The 17,283-nt window shown below is 53.8% G+C and overlaps 3 protein-coding genes across 4 annotated transcripts; 1 reads left to right on the forward strand and 2 right to left on the reverse strand.

Moving 5' to 3' along the window:
* The first annotated feature begins 358 nt into the window (after window positions 1-358).
* SARM1 (sterile alpha and TIR motif containing 1) lies at window positions 359-8,649 on the forward strand. The gene is made up of 9 exons (XM_051809783.1): window positions 359-1,243; window positions 3,893-4,511; window positions 4,690-4,902; window positions 5,013-5,104; window positions 5,609-5,844; window positions 5,958-6,051; window positions 6,498-6,687; window positions 6,791-6,912; window positions 7,393-8,649. Exons 1-9 carry the CDS (start codon window positions 792-794, stop codon window positions 7,520-7,522), a joined length of 2,148 nt encoding a protein of 715 aa, XP_051665743.1. The 5' UTR covers window positions 359-791; the 3' UTR covers window positions 7,523-8,649.
* On the reverse strand, window positions 5,917-10,701 carry LOC127481007 (uncharacterized). Of its 2 annotated transcripts, XM_051809810.1 has the most exons (4): window positions 10,005-10,701; window positions 8,648-8,826; window positions 7,701-7,763; window positions 5,961-6,058 (listed from the first exon to the last, which is right to left on the reverse strand). In XM_051809810.1, the coding sequence occupies exons 1-4, from the start codon at window positions 10,254-10,256 to the stop codon at window positions 6,019-6,021; spliced, it is 534 nt and encodes a 177-aa protein (XP_051665770.1). In that variant the 5' UTR covers window positions 10,257-10,701; the 3' UTR covers window positions 5,961-6,018. The 2 variants fall into 2 exon arrangements, 1 of the variants encoding a protein (XP_051665770.1); XR_007908072.1 differs by lacking the exons at window positions 7,701-7,763; window positions 8,648-8,826; window positions 10,005-10,701 and adding an exon at window positions 6,262-6,500 and having other exon boundaries at window positions 5,917-6,058.
* A 137-nt stretch (window positions 10,702-10,838) lies between these two features.
* SLC46A1 (solute carrier family 46 member 1) lies at window positions 10,839-15,982 on the reverse strand. Its single transcript, XM_051809797.1, has 5 exons — window positions 15,689-15,982; window positions 14,398-15,250; window positions 13,925-14,008; window positions 12,766-12,922; window positions 10,839-12,219 (listed from the first exon to the last, which is right to left on the reverse strand). Exons 1-5 carry the CDS (start codon window positions 15,947-15,949, stop codon window positions 12,147-12,149), a joined length of 1,428 nt encoding a protein of 475 aa, XP_051665757.1. The 5' UTR covers window positions 15,950-15,982; the 3' UTR covers window positions 10,839-12,146.
* Between the last annotated feature and the right edge of the window lie 1,301 nt (window positions 15,983-17,283).

The following is a 17,283-nucleotide window of genomic DNA, read 5'->3' on the forward strand; positions in this document are numbered from 1 at the left end:
CTCGGGCTGGGCAGAGAGGGCTGTGGAATCATGGAATGGTTTGTGTCTAGTTCCAGCCTCCTGCTGTGGATAAGGACATCTTCCACTACAACAGGTTGCTCCAAGACTTATCCAGCCTGTTCTTGAACACTTTCAGGGGTGGGACATCCACAGTTTCTCTAGACAAGTTGTGTCAGTGCATCAACACCCTCACAGGGAAGAACATCCTCCTAATATCCAATCTGAATCACTCCTCTTTTAGTTTAAAACCATTCCCTCGTGTCCTATCACTGTCTACCTGAGTAAATAGTCACTCTCCCTCTTTTCTGTAAGGCCTGTTTAAGTACTGAAAGGCCACAATCATAGGATCGTAGAATTTAGATCGGAAAACACCTCTAAGATCGAGTCCAACCATTATCCCAGCCCTGCCAAGCCCACTCTAAGCCCTCTTCCCAAGCGCCACATCCACGCTTCTGTTAAATCCCTCCAGGGCTGGTGGCAGGAGGGTCTGGGGGGATGCCGGAGCATCTGCAGCGGGAGGGGGATGCAGCCGCCGGACCGAGCCCCTCCTCGGAGAGGCGGCGCCTGCGCCCGGTGACATCAGCCCCGGGGACCGGGATGCTGAGCCCGGCTCGGGGAAGGCGGATCCCGCTCCGCTTCCAGCTCCGCATCCCGACAGGGCAGAGGGGGGAGCGGGACGCGGCCCCCCTCCCGTGCCCCCCTCCTGCGGCCACCCGCGTCCCCGCAGGAGCGGGGGGTCCCTGCGGGCGCTGCGGGGCGGGTGGCAGGGGATGCTGCGGTAGCAGCCACGGATGCTCGCCCTGCTCCTCTCCCTGCACACCCTGGGCCGGTCCCTGGCCATGGCGAGCGCGGAGCGGCTGACGGTGCCCGAGTGTGTGAGCCGGGCGGGCGGCTGGGCGGGCGGGGGCAGCGCCCGGGAGCACCGGGGGGTCTCCCCAGGGGTGGGCACCGAGGTGCGGGAGGCGCTGGAGCGGGTCCTGCCCGCCTTGCGCCGGGCCATCGCCCAAGCCACGCAGGCGACCACCCCCGAGGGGCTGCGGGCGGCCATCAGCGAGGTGTTCCGCCTGGTGGAGGAGGCCTGGGGGATGCCCGCCCTGGGGAGGGACGTGGCCAAGGTGCTGTGCGATGTGATCCGCCTGGAGGGGGGCCTGGACCTGCTGCTCAACCTGCTGTACACCGCCGAGCTGGAGACCAAGTGCCAGGCAGGAAAACTCCTGGAGCAGATCCTGGTGGCAGAAAACAGGTGAGTCTGCAAAGAGCCCCCTGCCCTGCCAGACACAGCCCTCCCCACCACCCCAGGCAGCGTCAGCTCTTTCACAGGGTCACAGAATGGTTTGGGTTGGAAGGGACCTTAAAGACTATCCAGTTCCAACCCCACACCACAGACAGAGACACCTTCCACTAGACCAGGTTGCTCCAAGCCCCATCCAATCTGGCCTTGGCCTGCCTACACCCACCTCACCCACACTCCATAAATTTCCCTGCTCTGGGTGCTCCCGGTGCACCAACCCCCTCAGATCTCCACCATATCCCCCCACACCCACCACTTGCACTGAGGGTCCCTGACTCATGTCCAGGCAATGGTATGAGCTGCTCCCTTCCCCCACAGCTGGAGGGAGGACTGGCCCCAGCTGGTGAGGATCGGGGTGCCCCCCTCAGCCTGGGGCCACCCTTTGTGATCGAGCTGGGTCAGTCTGGCTGGCTCAGAGCATCTGACCCCAAGGACAAGACACAACTCCCCCTTAGCCATAACCGCAGCGGGAGGAGGAGGAGGACAAAGCCACTTCTCCGAGACTTCCTGCTGCTGACCAGGGCTGGAACGGAGCCATAAGGAGGGGGCTGGCTGGTGGGTGGGCCTCAGAGCCCCAGACACATGTGCTGCTGCCCAAGACAGGTGAGAGGCACTGGGCTGGCTCTGCCAGAGCATGGGCACAGGTAGGGTGGGATCGTGTGCCTCCATGTGTGTGTGTGAGTGCATGTGTGTGTACAAATGTGTGCACAAAGGTGCATCCTGACACATCCAAATGCACAGCCCTGCTGATGCAGCACCTGCACACAACCCCCCCTTCCAACACCCCAAATGCACTCTGACAGTTCCGCTCTCCCTCGGAGCACCCCAGCCCAGCCATCCCCAGCCAGGGGTCTGGAAAGCACATGGAAGGAGCCTGGTCAAAGTGTTGCTCCAGCTTCCTGGGTGATGTCTCTTGCTGTAAGGTTGTGGACTCCCAGCCTGGGCCTCACTGCATGCACTGGCAGGCAAAAATAAGCGACAACTAAATTAGAAAAGCCCATTAGGGTGGAATTTAATCCCAGAAGGCATCACTGGCACGGTCTACATTCAGCACTCAGCTTCTTGGCAAGAGAAAGCATTTGCTGGAGTCGCCATCTCTGCTCCAGGAGCAGCTCATGGGTCAGGCTCTTGGAGAAGCCATGGGCCCCAAGCCCCTTCCTTTCTGCAGCCTGACCCACTATCAACCTCCGATCGATGGCAGGGAGGTGTGGGGTCCCCCCTTGGATCCAAGCCTCTGGCTTACAGACCTCTTCCACTCTGTGCACAGCAGCAGTGGTGTTTAGCTGGGAGCTGGACCAGCCCTGGCTCCATCTACGGCTGCTGGGAGTCAGGGACCTGGTGGGGCTGTGTTTGTCATCCAGCTCCATGTCCGAGTCTGGGCTTGGAGCCAGACCCAGGCTGAGGGCTTTTTTTTTTTTCCCAGAGCTCTCCACAGCATTTCCTGTCAAACCCACTCCAAGGTCAGCGTGAGCCCTGTGGGTCACAGGTTTCCCAGAAATGCTCTTCCCGCCTGCCAGCACAGAGCCTGGTGTGCCATCACCCCACCACCACTGGGGACCAAGCGTGGCACTGCCCTCATGAGCAGCACAGCACGGGGCATCTGTGCCAGCACTGCCTCACAAACCAGGCAGCTCCAACACAACACCAAACAGGTGCTAAGGGAAGAGATGGAGCTGCTACTCACCTTAGGAAAGCTCGTGGGAGGGCAGCCAAGAACCCATCTCAGAGGGTGGTGAGGCACTGCCACAGGCTGCCCAGAGAAGCTGTGGCTGCCCCATCCCTGGAAGTGTTCAAGACCAGGTTGGATGTGGCTTGGAGCAACCTGGTCTAGTGGAAGATGTCTCTGCCCACGAATGGGGGTTAGAACGAGATAGGCTTTAAAGTCCTGTCCAACCCAAACCATTCTATGATCCTGATTTACCCCTTCCTCACTGTGTTTTCAGGGCACAGCCCCATTCAGGTGTCATTTTAAGACCATCCTAGCAGCACAGGGCTCCCAAGGCCAGCCATGGCCGAGCAGCAGCTGGTGGCCCTTGGCCACCTGCCCTGGACTCTTGCTGTCCTCTTCTAGGAGAGCACAGGACATGGGAAACAAACAGCTTTCCTCCAGCTGCCATCCCAGGACAGGCATCTCTGACTGTGGACAGGGCTGCGTGGCTGCTCAGCCAGGTGTGAAAGCCCTGTCCTGACAGCACTGCTTAGGGACAAAGAAGTTTCACCCCCTAACAAAAAGCAGTTCACACACCTCCAGCAATGCTGACACAGCAAATCCATTTCCAGCCTGGCATTAGCCTACCCTGCCTGTTAATTGCTATGTATGTCCTACCTCAAGCTTGTGAGCATCCAGTGAGGTGGCCCTGGGCTGTGCACTCCATGTCCTGTCCCGTCACAAGCTCTTCCATCAGACCCAGATAGGTTCTTCCAACACAGCCTGTTGTATCTCACCGTGTTGCGTATCTGGCACCTGTGTCCCACAGGGAAACACTTGTCTGTCCTGGGACAAATGCCACTGAAGCATGGGGGAGTTCATATGCAAGTCACTGTTCTCACTCCTTGCACATCCATCTCCCCTTCACCTTCCTGTGTCTCTCCTTCCCACAGGGATCGGATTGCTCGGATCGGCCTGGGCGTGATTCTGAACTTAGCCAAGGAGCGAGATGTTCCCCAGCTGGTGCAGAGCGTCTCTGGGATCCTGGAGCACATGTTCAAACACACTGAGGAGACCTGTTTCCAGCTCATCTCTGATGGAGGCCTGGATGCCATCCTGTACTGGTGCCGCTGGACGGACCCCATCGTGCTGCGGCACTGCGCCATGGCCTTGGCCAACTGTGCCATGTACGGAGGGCAGGCCAACCAGCGCCTCATGATCGAGAAGAGGGCAGCAGAATGGCTTTTCCCTCTGGTGTTCTCAAAGGACGACGAACTCATCCGGCTGCACGCGTGCCTGGCCATCACGGTGCTGGCCACCAACAAGGAAATTGAGAAGGAGGTGGAGCGCTCAGGGACTCTGGCTCTGGTGGAGCCGTTCATCGCCTCGCTGGACCCAGAGCAGTTCGCCCGCGAGATGCTGGGCAGCAGTGACAACGTCCAGGGGCGGACGGCGGAGGACCTGCAGCGGCTCGTGCCCCTGCTGGACAGCTCGCGGCTGGAAGCCCAGTGCATCGCTGCCTTTTACCTCTGCACCGAGGCCGCCATCAAAACCAGGCAGAAGAAAACACAGGTAAAGGGTAGGTTGGCCTGGAGGAAGGCGACGCCAAAGGGAAGGGTGGCCACAACCGCATCTTGGTGTCTTTTGCTCCCCGGTGAGCTCACCAAGCACCCTGGTCCTGCACACCTGGCCCGACACATCTTGTGGGGAGGAGAAGGGAAAGCAAAGTCTCCACCTTTTGTGTCCCCAGATTTTCAGCGAGATCGGGGCTACGCAGAGCCTGAAGAGGATAGTGTGCTACTCCACCAGCAGCACCACCTCCTCCCTGGCCAAAAAGGTGCTGCGCATGATAGGGGAGGAGGTTCCTCGGCGCATCCTGCCCACGGTTCCCAACTGGAAGTCCTGTGAGGTGCAGACGTGGCTGCAGCAGATCGGATTCAACAAATACTACCAGAGATTTCTGGTAGGGCTCTGTGCCAGGGGAGGGACACGCGGATGGGCCCTTCTGCCCCATCTTGCGGCAGAGGTGTAACCTTTTCCTGAGACCTTTCCAGCCTGGATTTCTCTTGGCAGGATCACCAGGTGGATGGGGACATTCTGCTGAGGCTGACAGAGAAGGAGCTGCAAGAGGATTTGGGGATGGACTCCAGCATCACTCGGAAAAGGTAAGACTGCCACCAGGGCATGTTGGACTCTCTCATGGCCATCACCATAGTGGCAGAGCTGGGGACAAGGTCTGTGCATTTCCCTTCTTGCAAAGACAAGAACAGAGATCCTCCAAATGCAAAACCTGGACTGCCAGGACTTTTCCACTACACTTTGCAGTCCCAGAGGGATTTCTGCAATGGAGCCAGTGCATGGCAGAGGTGTTGGATGGAGAAAGAACACCTATGGCACTGGACATGTGGGTTCCTGCAAGTTACTCAGAAAGACAGGAACTTAACCAAGCTTCTCCTCCCTTAGCTGAGCTTCTCACACTCCCACACCTGAGGACCAGCACTCCCATGCAGCTGTTCTCTTTTCTACTCCTCTCACTCATACTTCACCACAGCATGGGGCTGCACTCTCTCCTGGGCAGATAAAAGATGTGGTACCACATGTCTCTAGGTTCTGCCCGGTCTCTCAGCTCTCCCCTTCCCGCTCCACACCATCATTTGTTTCTCCGCCAGGTTTTTCCGGGAGCTGACAGAGCTCAAGACCTTCGCAAACTATTCCACCTGCGACCGCAGCAACCTGGCCGACTGGCTGGGCGGCATCGACCCCAAATTCCGGCAGTACACCTACAACCTGCTCACCTGCGGCATCAACCGCAACTTCCTGCACCGGGTGACGGAGCAGCAGCTGCAGGAGGACTGTCACATCGACACGGGATTCCACCGCGTCCGCATCCTCACCGCGGCCAGGGGTGCGGGCACCGCCGCTGCGGGGCAGGCGGGAGGGGGTGGATGAGCACTGAGAGGTGTTTGGGGTGAGCTGCTGGGGTTCCATTGACGTTTGGTTGCTGTTTGCTCTGCCTAGAAACGCTTCACTCCCCTATAACGCTGCAAACCACGTCCAACGGGACCGATGTGTTCATCAGCTACCGGAGGAGCACCGGGTCGCAGCTGGCCAGGTGAGTCCTGCAGGCAAGATTTCAGTGCTGGGCTGAAGTCCAGAGCAAAGGCAGGTTATCAGTTGTGGGAAAAATGTGGAATGGGGAGGAGGGAGATGCTGCCAAAAGCCACAGAGCAAATAGGGACAGCACGTGCCATAACCCGCACGGTTAACAGGCTAATTCCCAGTCCTGTCGCTGCCACCTTGCCACTCTTTGACACTGACTTACCCTTTCTTCAAGCTGTGCTCTTCGAGGATCACAGCAGGGAGCTAATGGTCAGCTCCCTGTGTTCTCTGCATGTGCCCAGACAGCTGTAAGCAGGCTGGGCTGGAGCTGCCATCTCAAGAACCGTGCCATTTCCTGTGGGAGCCTCTTTGCTGCTCCTCTGTCTCACCATATCTTATCAATGGAGTGGGAGAGCACGTGAAACCTCTCCTCATGGTGCTGTCCTCTCTTGCCACCAGCCTGCTGAAGGTCCACCTGCAGCTGCACGGTTTCAGCGTGTTCATTGACGTGGAGAAGCTGGAGGCAGGGAAATTTGAGGACAAGCTGATCCAGAGCGTCATGAGCGCCCGCAATTTTGTGCTGGTCCTCTCACCAAATGCACTGGATAAATGCATGGAAGACCCCGAGTGTAAGGACTGGGTACACAAGGTAGGAAATGCCATCAGGTGGGAGCTGGGTGGACACTGGAACAGGAAGGGGCTGGTGATGGGCTGACACAGGACACAGCCTGAGCACCTGTATGTTCCTGCAGGAGATTGTGACAGCCTTGAACTCTGGAAAGAACATTGTACCTGTTACAGATCATTTTGAGTGGCCAGACCCAGAAACACTTCCCAAGGACATGAGGGCTGTCCTGAAATTTAATGGTATCAAGTAAGTAAAAGCCATCTGTGCCTTGGGGTTCCTTGACACCTGCAGAGAACATCTTGCATAAGCAGTAGCAAAGAGCACATTGGGAGAAACAGATGAGGGAGACAGAACAGGTCAAAGGAGCAGTGAGTCACTTCAGGAACTCCAGAGCATGCAGGGAGCAAAGGTTCCCACCACATCCCTGTTGCTGGTGTTGTGCTTGGGGCTCCTCTGGGTGACAGAGCTCCCCATGCCAGCACTGCTGGGAGGACACCCTTCCCTGTGCCCCCAGCCCTGCAGGCAGGAGTGATTATGGCAGGTTTTGCAGTTCACTTGAATTCCTCTCCCCTCCTGCTTCCCCTTCATGTGTCCCAGCCTGGCAGGGCATCCTGCAGCATCCAGTGTTGCTCCATTTTCCACGGGCTCCCGGCCCAAACGAACAGAGCTATCTTGTGGCATCTCAGGCAACAGAAAAATTAAACCACATTTTCTCCTCAAACACAGGTGGTCCCATGAGTACCAGGAGGCCACGATCGACAAAATCATTCGCTTTCTCCAGGGCCGCTCCTCCCGGGACTCCTCGGCTGGGTCAGAGAATGGGCTGGACTGCTTGCTCTCCGTGGGGCAGAGCTAGAACCAGCACAGCTGCCTCATCCCCCCCAGAGACTTCCCAGGTGACCCCTTTTTGTGTGGGTCTCTCTTGACTTTTTCCCACCTTAGTACCCTGGCTTGAGAGAAGGCCTGTGGCTCATTACTCCCTCTTCACCCTCCAAATACAAGCCCTTGGACCTAAAAGGTCGGTACTCACTCACACGGCGCCTGGTGAGCCAAGACTGGGTGGACTCCGGGATGGACAAGTTGTCTTCCACATCCTCCTGTGGGACAGCAGGACGTGCAGGGGGTGTGAGGGAGACTGGCACCATCCAGCCCCCCACAAGTGGCTGCAGCTTCCCCCAGAAACATGTGCAAAGAGGCAGGATCTTCTAAGGGCTGAGAACTGGGGAACTGGTGAGGGTCCATTGTGAAAGGACAAATGGGAGAGAAGAACAACTGACAGGAAATGGTCTATAAGCACCGTGTGGCTCTGCTTGTGCCATGGCAATATCCTTGTGGTCAGCAACTGAGAGCAGGAAAGGGCAAACAAAAGCTAAGCCCTAACGAAATCCCTGTGTTTGGGAAAGATAACACACAGAGGCCTTCTGAACTGCTTTCTCTTTTCCAGTAATGTCCCTTTATCACAAGAGCTCAGTCCCTCCTCGAGGGCCTTCCACCTCCCAGTGCTGCAAAACCACTGTGTGCTCTTAACTCTGGCAATGGAAGTTTGGGGTTAGACCATGTGAAGTTTCTGCAGGATCTCTCCAAAAGTGCTTTTAAAACACCCTCCTTCCCTTCATCTGATGTCTCAGCTTCACCACTCTATCACCCTGCTCTGTACTTCTAGGGTGTGGGAGGCTGGATGGTGACTCTGGAAAACATATCTCCACGCAGATAGGCAAGATGCTAATTGCTGTGCTGTACTCATGGGGTTATTATCCACTGGCTGTATTTTATTCTGTCACTCCTTCACAGCAGATCTCCCATGGTCTGCTCTTTCAGCAGGAGCTGGTGTATCTCCCTGCTGACCATCACACACCCCAACAGCCCTGGCTGAGCTCCTCAGGGTTGTCCCTACTCTCTGATGGATGCAATACCAAGTAGCATTTGTTTCTTTCTACCGAGCTCTTCTCAACACCCACTGGGGCTTTTTGCAGCTACTCACCTTAAAATATCAAGGAAGAGTAAAGCTGACGCAAAGGGCTGGCAAAGGATGCTAGGAGTGAGCTGCTGGGACCAGGACTGGCACTGCCTGCTGCTTACACTGCTGGTGAGGAACCACGGGCATCCTGACACAAATCCCTGAATTCCATGCTCCCAGCCTTGTCCTGCTTCTCCCACCTGCTTGGAGGGCGAGCAGCCATTGTGCAATTAGGAGCAGAAATTGCATCTCCTACCTAAGTTTGTATTTTTTGATGCAAAGTGAGTAACGCAAAAAGACATCCTTGTTCAGAGCACGGGCAGGAGGAAGAGCATGGAAAAACACCAGGCTGCCCTGATGCTCTGAAGACCAGGCTGCTGCATCACCCTGCAGAAGCAGCAAGCTCCTCTTCCCATCCCTGCTCAAGATAACTCTTGCAGGATACAAAGAGGAGCCTCAGCCACCTTGTCCTCCTCCTGGCTCTCCCTGAAGCCTTGCTGCTTGCCTTAACTGGCAGAAACACAAACACTTTTTCTTCTGGCTTAGACTCATGAACATTTCAGGGGGAAAAAAAAAGAAGTTAATTATGGTGCTTAATCACAGCTTTATGGATAGCTCTTATCAGCTCACAGTTAATGGCATCTTTGCTCTCCTGTGAAAGGTTAATAGCCATATCTGCCCAGAATCCCCTAGAAATAATCTATCTTATCTCCAGATTAAATATGAAGAAGCCAGCAGATGAGCCCAAAGGTGAATATGCTAAAGCAAAAAAGCCACCTGTGAGCTGCTTCAGGGAAAAGTCTTGAATAACTGATTGAATGTCAAGGCCTCCATGGCCACTGAAGGAGTTCCACACAAACAGTTCTAAGGATTTTTCTCCCTACAATAATACCCACTAAGATTATTGCATCTTGTTTCCCAGGAGCTCTGTAGCAATTAACCTCCTCACTCACTATTCAATGTGGAGATTTACTTGTTCTCTACAGCTCAGGTGACTCACCTGGAACAGGATCCCACCTCATGCTCCAGCTGCCCAGACTGTGACTCCTCCTGTTTCTCCATCATCTTCACCTTAATGAACTCACCCTGCTCCTGGCAAAATATCTCGTACCCAGCCCCTTCCAGCTGGAGTACTCTCAAGGAAAGGAATTCTGTCCTCATCCTCCCTTCATTCCTTTGCTATGTGATGTCAAAAGTGTCTGGAATTGTTCCATCAGGAATTATTAATAAATCTGGTTTACACTCTTAAATCCCCACCTCATCTCTGTATCATGGGCTTCTCTCCCTGCAGCCTTCTCACACCTGCTCTCCCTTGCCATCATGCAGCAGAATTGACATTCCCCAGGCACCATTTCCTGTAGGACCCCCATTTCACACTCACCTTTGCATGGACTGATGTAGCTCCCTGCAGCCCCAGGGACTCCGCCTGCTGCCCACAGTCACCACGCATGGCTTCTCTGTTGTAGTTCTTGGAGGACAGCCTAGAAAAACTTTGTTTTAATTTTTTTAATAAGGCATAATAGTTCCTATTGAATTTCTCCCCTGCAAGCACACTGGCACAAGCAGGGGGGCAGAGCCAGTACACAAGTTTCACCTCACTGCACACTGAGCAGCGGCTTGGATTGGCGTCCATGGAGCCCGTGGTAGAGAAGAACTTTACTTCACAATCAGTTCAGCCACAAACATCTACCACAACACTCACAGCATGCCCTGTTCCTCGGGCAGGTTCATTCTGGGCTTAGCCCAGCAATCAGACCCGTAACTCTTATGTCCTCTGGCATTCCGACACAGAGCAAGTGGCGTAACACCAAGTTCTTTAAGCCTCCCTGCTTCTCCACCTCCTGCTTCTCTACTCCCCAATTATCTTGTTTTTCCTCTCCCCCATTCCCCTGCTTTTGTCACAAACTCCTAATGGATGGGAACAAAGCTGTGTATAAGCATTTCATATTTACTTCATACTTAAGGACAGGTTTCAGACAAAGCACTCCTGTAACCTTTACTCAGGTGGTCAGGAAAAGTAAGTTTTGGCTCCTTGCAAGTCCCAAACCTGGATTTTTCCTCACTTGTGACTCTCACACACTCATTCTCCACAAGGCAGATAAATTCCCACTGCTTCCTCTTTACTTCAATAAAGGACACAGCATAAAAATAATGGAGAGAAGTCCCCGACAGGGCAAGGACAAACGATATCAACAGCTGCACAAGAAATCTGTCATTTTATGAGCCATAAAAGAGAATGGAGGTTTTATTCATTTTGAAAGGAATAGTAATGACGTTATTGCCGGTACTTGAACAGTGTGCGCAGTGCAGTGTACACAGAACTGCTGGTTTATGGCACTTGGAAGAAAACAGGATTGTGGCAATACAGGCAATGCTTTGAAAGGAACAATTGTAAGCACCATGAACATGAGATTTGCTTCCTGGCATCAACAGGTCCTGAGAGAGGCAGCACAACTGAGGTCACCAACATAAATTTGTGCCCCATACAACAACAAAAAATTAACCTTAAAGACACGAGTCCCACACCAGCTCATCACTACAGCACAGTGTATTGGTGAGGAAGGACTCTGCCATAAGCACAGCAGACACTAGGGCACACCTACAGCATAAGGGGCTTCACTTAGGAGGGCCCAGTTTGGCAATTTTAGCCTCAAATCCATCAATTTTGGCAACTGTCAATTAAGGCACCAACAGGAGTTGCTTTGATGATCCTTGTGGGCTCCTTCCAACTCGGGATATATTCTGTTTGCGCTGTAGTATTCTCAGACGATCTGTTACTTTTTAAAAGCACCTTTGAGATCCTGGGCTGAGCTGCAAACAGGCAGGACATGCAACTGGCACTCCTATAAATGCTTCATGAGTTAGATCCTCTTCCTAGGACACCTTTAATTTGCAAAACTGAAGCTGGTTCAGTCAATAAGGACAGCAATAGCACTCTTGTGCTAAACTAGCCCTCTCCACAAGGATTTCTGTGGGAGCTTGGTCTGGCATGTGACACTTGTAGGATTTTTACAGGCAACATGCTGATCCAGATCATGGATCTTCCTCCTCAGCAGTACACTATTGGGTACCTCTGCTTCAGTCTGGCTCTGCAGGCTTCAGTCCATGCCTCACCCACACCAAAAGCTCACCTGCTACACACTGCAGTACTCAGAGGGGAATGTGTTTGGCAATTAAACCAGAACTCAGTCCTCTCTCTCCCTTAAAAGCATGTCACGGTGCCTTCTCCAAACCCCAAACCATTAACCAGCCTTGCAAATGGCCCACAACAGCTTGGTTGGCTTTTGGGTCTCTCGGGTTTTCTCTCACAGATGAGCCAACAAATGTCGAGGAGGCATTCACATCTGCAAATCAGGTTCCTCCTGTAGTCAGAGCCATGATTTCCAACTACCTGGCATTTAAAAGTTAGTAGGGGCAAGGAGGGTGTCCCTCCCACACTAATCTGTCCATTGAGGGAAGAGTAAAGAGCAGTCTTCAGGTGGACACTGCTGTGCTGGCCAATTCCTTGTTGCTAAGTTGCTGCTCAGTCTTTTGCAGGGGATGGGGGATCTTGGAAGTGATTGTAGTCATGTTTTGAGTCCCAGATTTGAATCCACCTAGGAAAGAACAAACAGTTAGAACCTTTGAAGGCACACTGGGATGTCACTGAATTAAGTGAGTTTTAAAGTTTCAAAGGAACAGAACGAAATGACCCTGCCAAGAGCTGTTGCACTTCTACTGCAAATCCCAACACATTCCTTCTCCCAGAACCTACCACGGGATGTTTTCTATCACAATACAACTTTTGCTTTAATTATTAGAAAAATGACAGGGAGAGAGACTGCTGAGAGCTCCATCTCTCCCATAAAGGAGGACTTTCAAATTCGTTTTGGAAAGGTTTTGGATTCCATTGAGGGTGGAGTGAAACTTTGAAGCATTCTGAATATTTGCAGCTACATTACTCAGGCTGCAGGTTTATCCCTAGGATTCAGATTCCAGAAGAAATGACCTGCATCTCTGTTTACTGGGGTACCAAACACCCTTTCATAAGCTCAATTGAAAATATGCCTTAAAAACTGCCTCTCCTAAGAAGAGTAAATAATATTTTCCACATGACATTTCACAGGTCCTGTGGCAAAGTTTAGAAATTTGAACTAAATTACCCAATGATAGCTGCCGGAATAAGAAGGATTATAGCCCCAAAGAGAAATGGGAATCCTCTCATGAAGTGCAAGGTCACAGGGTAGAGAGAGTTGAACACTCCTGTAGCCACGAGGGAACACAGCCCTTGCACGCAGGCAACAGAAGCAAAGAGAGCACCTGGAAAAGAGAAAAGAGATTAATGGTGAGACAGACAGGTGGTTAATGCCTGCAAATGGCTTTAACACATCACCTTCAGTGGGATTCTGTGAATCTTCCTAAGGGTTTGCACTTCCCATCAGAAAACTGGTGTGTGAGTATCAAGTGTGGTAAGCTGGGGCACAGAGTTGGCCTGGCAGGTTAAACCTGTCCCACTTGCTTCTCTGTAGCCAGGACCATCTCACCGACCTGTGGAATTGGTATCGCCTGGGCTGACCAGGGATATTATCTATCAGCTGGATTGTAAATGCTTCAGACTAGGGCTATATAGATCTGTTTACTGAACAGCATATCTTATCACTTGTTAAATATTAAGTACAGCAGAAGACAGCAATTTATAGATTTAGCATCATAATCTGGTGTGGAGTACGCACCATCTTCATTCTAAAATAAGAAACGTGAATTCTGCAAAATCTCCCCTACCTCAACTCCCTCCTCCCTCTGCCTCAGACACATTCCTATGCCATGTTTCACAGCAAGTGCACAATCTCCAAATATATTACTGGACAAAAGGCAAATATGCTCCTCCTACAGGTTATCCATGATCTTTTACCACAGTCAATGATATAACCCTCCAACCTCATCTGGGTCTTCCCCCTGTTACTGATCTACAGAGAAAAGTTATGGTCAGGAGAATCGCTCTTTTCTCCTTGTTACATAACCCATTTTAACTCTTGCTCCTTGTAAACCTTTTGGAGATGAACAGATTAATGAACCATTCCTGCAAATTCTTTTCATCTTGCTTTTCCTTGTCCTCATCTTGAAAATGCAGCAAGTGTAAATCAATGAATGACAATTACTCTGAAAAAAAATAAAATGCTATCCTGGGTCTGAAGGTGAGTGCAAGGTCACAGGAGTCCAGAGGAACCACAGAAGTCCTAACTTCCTCAAACATTTTGGTTTCAGTGTTCCAAGAAGACAGTGTTTCAGGACCTGGCTTAAGCACACCAGGTAACTCCTTACCCTGTTCCGTCTCGCTGACCAGCTTGGAGAGCTTGGATCTGATGACTGGAGTGGCTGCCATGGAAAGGAACAGAATCCCATAACCTGTGAGCAAGATACAGCACATTAGGGAAAGCTCAGCTGAAAAATAAAGTCTCCAAAGTCAGTCCCAGAAACCTGTAGCTGCAGGCAGTTTCTCCCTGCTGTATTTAGACTCAATTCATCCTCCTAGATCCTATAATCCACTTTAGCCTGTGTATGCACTGTAATACAGCTCTGGGAAACCTAATATTCTAGGAAATATGGATGCACATTCAACTTTAGTGTTTGGCCAACATTGCCATCAGCAAGACACAGCTTTGTTGGTGCGCAGGGTGAAATGGAGGCAGAACTTCCTCTGTGTGCTTGACCTCTCAGCAGCACAGTGCCCTCCTGCATCTACTGGCATCTCTGCGCTAAGCTGGAAATACAAGGATTTAAGAATTTAGCATCACCTGTAAACATCAGTGCTGTCGTGGTAGCGAGAGAAATCACAACCAGTCCGGCAATGTTTGAGATCAATGCCATCTCTGCCACCCAGCTGTCTTCAAGGCAGAGCTGCAGCAGCCGCAGCCCTCCCAGGCTGCTCAGGTAAGCCAGGTAGTTGGCGGCGGAGCCGTACCCGATGAGGTCAGAAGCCCAGCAGAGAGGAAAGCCAAGCTCATACAAAACAAAGAGGTCCTTGGCTCCAAAATGCACTGTGACAAGAAGGAAAAAAGCCAGAGAGTAAAGAGCGAGCTTCCACCTGGAGCTCGGGTGCTCTGGGGCCATGTACAGCCTGTACACAGCCTTGTAATGGCTGAGCGTGAACAGCCTGGCCGGTCTCCTCTGCTTCACTGACTCCCGAAGGAAGAAAGCAGCATAGAGAGTGGCAGCAAGAGAGGCAGCAAAGGCCAGCCAGAAGGGGTTGATGTAGCCCTGGGCCTTGCGCCATTGGCCACCACCGATGCTGGCCAGCATGCCCGCGATGCCCAGGCACGCCTCGAGGATGGCCACCCGGAACGTCCGCGCACGCCTGTCGCTGGTCTCGGCCACGTAGGCAAAGCAGCTGGCCAGGACCAGGTTGTAGTCTCCTGACAGGCCACTCAGAAGGCGTCCCAGGAGCAAGTAGGCGACGTGCAGCTCCAGGTATATGACCAGCAGGTAGATGGACGTTTGCAGGGCTATGCCTGCTGTCGACAGGATGAGCGCCGGACGGCGGCCCACGCTGTCACTCCATGGTCCAAACAGAGTCACGGAGAAGAGACAGACAAAGAAGCCCCCCAAGTTGATGTAGAGGTTCCAGTGGGAGACCAGGGCTTCCACCTCCTGCAAGAGAAACAGGCGGCTCAGGACTCTCAACAGCACCCAGTGCCACCCTGGGCTCTCCACTCCCCCGCTCTCCCCAAGCTGCCCTTCCCCTCCGGGCTCTCTGATCCCCTTGGGGCTCCACTGTCTCCCCGGACACCCCACTCCTCCTGAGCTCCCCTCTTCCCCTGCTCCTCCCCACTCCCATGGGCTCTCTGCACCCCCAGGGCTCCCCTCGGACCTCCTACTCCTTTTGGGCTCCTGGTTTATCCACTCGCCCGGACTCCCCTTTTCCCCGGAGCTTCCCCGGGGCTTCCCCCGGGCACCCCGCTCCCCCTGGGTGTCCCCTCTCCCGCCGACTCCCCATTTATCCCCTAGAGCTCCCCTTCCCTGTTCCTCCCTGGTCCCCCAGGGCTCCCTGAGGATTCCCTTGTCCCCTCTGCCCCGGTGCCCCCTCACCTGCCGCAGCGGGTCGGCGGCAGCGCTGCTGTTCCCGCAGCCGGCGGAGCCGCTGCTGTTGTGGCCGTGGTAGCCGCGCTCGGTGCCCAGCCGGTCCCACAGGTACTGGGTGGTGAGCGGGCCCTGCAGCACCACGGACACGGTGGCCAGGAACAGCACCGGCTCGGCCGCGGGCAGCAGCCCCGGGCGAAAGCGGCGGCGGGCGGGGGGCGCCGGGGGGGCACCGGGCGGCGGCGGCGGCGGCTCGGCCATGGCGGCCATGGCGGGGCGGGAGCGGCGCGGCCCGGCCGGGCCGGCACAGGCTCCGCTCCGCCCGGGCCGGGCCCCTCCGCTCCGCCCCGCCGCCCTCGGGAGCCGGGAGGATTCAGCGAGTCCCCGGGATCCCTCGGAGTTGCCGCTGCAGCGAGTCCGGTGATAAAGAAGCGGCGCTCAGCTCCCCCCCACACCTTCCCCCCCTCGCCGCGTGTTGTTTCATAGAATTGTTGAGGTGGGAAAAGCCCTCTGAGATCATCGAGACCGACGTTAACCCATCATGGCCAAGGCTACCGCTAAACCATGTCCCCTAGTGCCATATCCACACTCTTAAATCCCTCTAGGGATGGTAACTCCGCTGCTGCCCTGGGCAGCCTCTGCCAGGGCTTGACAACCCTTTCCGTGGAGGAATTTTCCCTCATATCCAATCTAAATCCCCATAGCATGGCTTCATGCCACTCCCTCAAGTCCTGTCGCTGGTCACCAGAGGAGAGAGAACAGTCCCTGCCCCTCCTCTGCCCCTCATGAGGAACCTGCAGACCTCGATGAGGGCTCCCCTTGGTCTCCTCCAGGCTGAACAAAACGAGTGACCTCAGCCATCCCTTGTTCATCTTCCCCTCTAACCCTGATAAAGTCCCCCCTGAGCCTCCTTTTCTCCAGGCTGAGCCCCCCCAGCTCCCTCAGCTGCTCCTCATCAGACTTGTGCTCCAGACCCTTCCCCAGCTCCGTTCCCTTCTCTGGACATGCTCCAGCGCCTCAATGCCTCTCTTGTTGTGGGGGGCCCAAAACTGAACCCAGGACTCAAGGTCTGGCCTCAGCAGTGGCCAGCACTGCCCTAGTCTTGCTGGCCACACTATTGCTGCTACAAGCCAGGTTGCCCTTGGCCACCTGGGCACACGCAGGCTCAAGTTCGGTTGTCAGCCAGCACCCCCAGGTCCTTTTCTACTGGGCTGCTCCCCAGCCTGATGGCTGTAGAAATTTTTTTCTTCTCTCCAAACAAAGCAAAAGTCAACATTTTAAATGCAGTTGGATCCGTGAAATGTTGTCATTAGCAATATGTGATCGCTTATATTAATTCACAGCACATTAGAAAACACTTCTTTTTATAAATGACAAAATAATGTATAAGCTCAGTTAATAAAAGAGGCTTTGGCTGTGCTGTTTGGTTTCCTATGAGGTCTGTCTCAAAGAGCAGATCAGTGAGCAAAGACCAAGTTGCTGTTAGAATTCAAAGCACGCGATTCAGAGTGTTAGATTAACCCGTTTATATAAACTGTTCCAAACTAACGTAAATTGGCATTGCTCCTTTGACAACTCCAAGGGACTGTCAGTGGGCCACAGGC

This window comes from Manacus candei, unplaced genomic scaffold, assembly GCF_025592945.1.
Source record: "Manacus candei isolate 608988 ecotype Guabito, Panama unplaced genomic scaffold, ASM2559294v1 h1tg000076l, whole genome shotgun sequence".
NCBI classification, from domain to species: domain Eukaryota; kingdom Metazoa; phylum Chordata; class Aves; order Passeriformes; family Pipridae; genus Manacus; species Manacus candei.

Bases quoted from the DNA above. Each gene is read 5' to 3' on its own strand.
- SLC46A1 (XM_051809797.1), bottom strand. From the start codon at position 15,949: ATGGCCGCCATGGCCGAGCCGCCGCCGCCGCCGCCCGGTGCCCCCCCG. The intron at 14,009-14,397 runs GTGATGCTAAAT...TCTTGCTCACAG, and splicing joins GACAGCACTGATGTTTACAG to GTTATGGGATTCTGTTCCTT. The intron at 12,220-12,765 runs GTAATTTAGTTC...GTTCTTTCCTAG, and splicing joins ATTCCGGCAGCTATCATTGG to GTGGATTCAAATCTGGGACT.
- SARM1 (XM_051809783.1), top strand. From the start codon at position 792: ATGCTCGCCCTGCTCCTCTCCCTGCACACCCTGGGCCGGTCCCTGGCC. The intron at 1,244-3,892 runs GTGAGTCTGCAA...TCCTTCCCACAG, and splicing joins ATCCTGGTGGCAGAAAACAG to GGATCGGATTGCTCGGATCG. The intron at 4,512-4,689 runs GTAAAGGGTAGG...TTGTGTCCCCAG, and splicing joins CCAGGCAGAAGAAAACACAG to ATTTTCAGCGAGATCGGGGC.
- LOC127481007 (XM_051809810.1), bottom strand. From the start codon at position 10,256: ATGGACGCCAATCCAAGCCGCTGCTCAGTGTGCAGTGAGGTGAAACTT. The intron at 8,827-10,004 runs GTGAGTGTGAAA...TCGCCCTCCAAG, and splicing joins CTACATCAGTCCATGCAAAG to CAGGTGGGAGAAGCAGGACA. The intron at 7,764-8,647 runs GTGAGTAGCTGC...GCTGTCCCACAG, and splicing joins CTCTTCCTTGATATTTTAAG to GAGGATGTGGAAGACAACTT.